This window comes from Sesamum indicum, linkage group LG1, assembly GCF_000512975.1.
Source record: "Sesamum indicum cultivar Zhongzhi No. 13 linkage group LG1, S_indicum_v1.0, whole genome shotgun sequence".
NCBI classification, from domain to species: Eukaryota; Viridiplantae; Streptophyta; class Magnoliopsida; order Lamiales; family Pedaliaceae; genus Sesamum; species Sesamum indicum.
Genome location: NC_026145.1, coordinates 13,272,751 through 13,276,945, shown reverse-complemented (window position 1 = coordinate 13,276,945; position 4,195 = coordinate 13,272,751). Strand labels below are relative to the sequence as shown.

Below are 4,195 nucleotides of genomic sequence, written 5' to 3'. Positions count from 1 at the left end.
CGGCGTGGCTGAGCCACCGGAAACTCGACCACGGAGGTGTTGATCCGACCAATCAATCCCACAGACGCCATTAAAACAGCCTTTCTTGGTGGGTTTTTGCAATTCTGGGAGCTGGCAGATGGGGTTGAAAATGAATATCTTGGAATCAGAGTTTAGTGTTTTTCTAAGTATGAAAGCGTTGGGCTAGAAAGAGACGCAATGTCCAGAGTAGAAGAGTTAGCGGGTTTCGATTATAATAATGTGGAAATCGACTGTAGATAGAAGAAAATGTGCAAGAGATTGGGATTGATGATGGGGCAAAAAAATTTTATAAGCACTTGCTAACGTAGAAAAGGATGAGCCATGTGGTTGGTTGCCTCCTTTGTTCTCTCCTCTTTTCGCAAAACCGATTACTAGTAGTATTATTTTATACAATTGAGGCGTATTTGTTCCTCTTTAATCAGGATAATTACACGTAATTTTTTTATCATATGAAAAATTATATCTAATAGTTCTAAAGTTTGTTTCTGTTTAATAAATAAGTTAGTCAAAATTTATAAAAATTTATTGACATTAATGAAAAAATTGAATGAAAATTTATATTTATCATCGATTGACTTATTACTAATTTATTGCAAGTCAAATAATCTTTTGGACTAAATTGCTCTTATAACGGTGAAAAATTCACCTCCTCACATGCATTAACGCATGAAAACCTGTGAGGATAATTTGGTCATAAAAAATTTATTTAACTTGCAATAAGTTAGTAATAAGTTAATCGAGTGTAATACAATTTTTTTTTAATTTTTTGTTAATATCAACAATTCCAGTGAATTTTAACTAAATGGAAGACTTATTTGTTAGACGAAAGCAAACATCAAGGGTGCTAGATGTAATTTTTCAAACTATATGGGGTCTAACTATAATTACATCAAACTTTAGGAAAGAGTTGTGTGATTATCCCTTTTTAATTTGAAACGTCCGCTATTATTAATTAAAGTAACTCGATTATAATTATTCATATCAAATATCGATATTTAACAAAAATAATTACAACAAAATAAATGAAACCCAACAAAGATACAACAAAATAAATGAAATTTATGAACACTTTATCTTTGATTATGTGGGACATATGCTTGCTCCATTCAAGTAATTGATTGAGTTTACTCCAATTAGTTTTGGGTTATAATTATATAGTTGGGCTAATCTATTCCAATTATTTATAAAAAAAAAAAGAAAAAACAATCTGGTAAATTAATACAAGACTTTCTCAATATTTCGCCTTCAACAAGTTTTAGTCTTAATAATGTTTGTACTTGTCATAAGGCGGACCATTTGACCAATTTTATAAGAAAACATGCGCAAATACAAGTAAAAAACTGATTTTTCCACGACTCACTTACGTATCAAATAATTATTCTTTTTCTTTTTTTGAGAAAAACATCCGTATTTATTTGCCGTGTTAACATAGTAACAAGTGAAAGTGGAGGCAGAGAACAAAACATATCTACCAAAGAAAGAACAACTTAATTCTGTATCCAACAAAACATTGCTAATTCCAAGTCTCACCATACTCCCCACACCACTCCCGCAAATGAACATCATACAAGACAGAACCTCCCTCCACCTTCACCCAAGGTTTGACACTGTCCCACACCGACCCCTCCACATAAATATTTTTATTTTTGGCGCAAGATCTAATCTCCACATACTTTTGAGGGCTAGACGGAGTAGCCTCATTAGCAATTTTGCAGGCTAACGTTTACCTAAAGTATATTTCAATTTGAAGGAAGGATTTCAAATGATTTCATTTTAAAAGAATTTAAAATCCATTCACATTCATTAAAACATAATTTAAAATTGAAATGAAATGATTTAAAATTCTTTAAATTCTTTCAAATTACTCATTCCAAATGCAACTTAAAAGAACAAACTCTATCAATAGTATCTTAACTTAGTAGTTAAGGTTAAAATTAAGACTCCATTGATAAATTTAAGGTTTCACCGAATGTATAAGTACTTGTTTCACTTTATATACGATAATTAAAATATAAATGATTCCAAACATTTGTTTGGAATATAATTAACTATCCAAACTTTTCTTTTACCAAAGTAGAACTAAGAAAAACGAGTATAATGAGGCACGGCTTGTGACATGAATCTTGTCTCATCTCATTTTGCTCGTAAAATTTTTTTTCATCCAAATATATGTTTGTTTATGGGAAATTTGTGAAAGCATATCTCGAACACATTTAACTACTTTACAAAAAACGATAAATAACATTGACGATAATTATTAATTATATATTTTTTTATCCAAGACATTTTACACATCACATCAACTATTATCATTATATTTTATTTTATACTCAATCACATTAAAAATAATTATCGTAATCAAATTCATTCCATCTCATTTTTTGCCACTGAGATGAGATCAGAATCAATATTTCTACTTAATTTTCTTTTTAAAAAAGAAAGAACAATAATATATTAGACCAAATTATTATTAGGTATAGGAATTGACATGTGGATGCATGTTGAACAAGTAGTAAAAGAAGTGGATAAGGATAAATGTAGATTAAAACCATTATAAAAGTTTCAGTGAGAAGTACTCCCTATTAATTTTAGGACAACGATTGATGCCTTTCTGTTTTTTTTTTTAAGAATAGGACAACGGTTGATGTTGGTATCTAAACAAGTTATAGGGATGATTTCAATTACAATTATCATGATAATTTATGAGTAATTATTTGAGCAAAATATTTACAACAGGAAAAAGAGAATATACACAAGAAACATTGAAAGATTCTCTCTGTTTTCAGTTGTTGATTCCCCCAAAATCACTGAATTCAAAATTCCGGCAACTTCACACCGATTTCAAGTCCTCAACATTGCTGAAGAAAGGGTGCGACAGAAGCTGCGTGGCACTCCACCTTTTGCTCCAATCTTTCTGCAAACAGCACTCAATAAAACTCCTAAAATTTTCCGATGCACTCTCCGGCAGGGTGGGGGGCTCGCCGAAGCATATGGCGCACATTAGCGTCGACCAGTCCGGCCGCTCTCCTGGCGGCAGATAGGGAAAATGGCCCAAGTACAGTTCCAACACAGCCAATCCTAAGCTCCAGATATCTCCGGCGTAGCCGTCGTAGTTCGCCCCGTATGTATCCTGATCGAACCGCTCCGGGCTCATGTACGCGCACGTTCCGACGTATGAATTGCACGGATCTAGGGTTCTTTGCATGATTTTACTCACTCCGAAATCGGAGATTTTAACTTGCATATTTTGATCGACGAGTATGTTTGAGGGCTTCAGATCGCGGTGAATTATCTTGTGGGAGTGGAGGTACTGGAGCCCGCTCAGTACCTGGAGGCAGATTTTGGCGAGGAGGCGTTCGGTGAAAACGACGCCGTCCCTGAGTAACGTCTCGAGGGTGCCCATGTCCATGTACTCCATGCAGATGGCGATGTCTCCGCCGGGAATGTCGAAGACGCCGTGGCACTTGATGACGTGGGGGGAGTCGGTAAGGCGGAGGATGGAGACTTCGCGGAGGACCTGGCGGCGGACGGCGGGATCACTGTCTCCGTGGATTACTTTTAGGGCGTAGATTGCGGAGGTGTGCTTGTGGCGGACTTTGTAGACTGTCCCGCCGTTCCCGTGGCCGAGTACATGGATTTTCTCGAGGTCTGCGGAGGAAATGGCTGTGGTGGCAGCGGCTGAGGTGTTAGTTGTGGTGGTGGAGGAAGGGAGGGGGAGAGGGAAGCGGGGGCGGTGCTCGGAAGCCTCCGGTAGAGGCAGACGGAGGTTGAGATGGCGGCGGTCACGGACAATGGCCATTAGATAACTTGCGCGGGGAGTGAGGTGGCAACGGGATAAGAGATGAGTGATGCGCGCGTGTATATATATGTAAAAAGTACGTAGGTGAGAGTGGTGTGCTGAGTGGGAGTAATAGCAGCCTATGGGTTATGTTAATAACTTTTAACTTTTAAATATCACAAATTCAAATTTTATTGAAGTATGAATTTATTTTATTATATGAATGAATTATGAATTGATAATAACGAATTTATTATGTTTGAATTCGTGGAGCTAAAATTCAATTTCTCGTATATTAATGGGGTTTTTGTATAGTTGAAAAATTAATCAAATTTACATAACAATTTACAGTTTATTGTTTTATTTATTATGAAATTATTAATGTAATTACTACAA

The 4,195-nt window shown here is 35.8% G+C and overlaps 1 protein-coding gene across 1 annotated transcript; it reads right to left on the bottom strand.

Annotated features, from left to right (window-relative positions):
* On the bottom strand, positions 2,667 to 3,947 carry LOC105165861 (mitogen-activated protein kinase kinase 9). Its single transcript, XM_011085025.2, has one exon. The coding sequence runs from the start codon at positions 3,818 to 3,820 to the stop codon at positions 2,852 to 2,854; it is 969 nt and encodes a 322-aa protein (XP_011083327.1). The 5' UTR covers positions 3,821 to 3,947; the 3' UTR covers positions 2,667 to 2,851.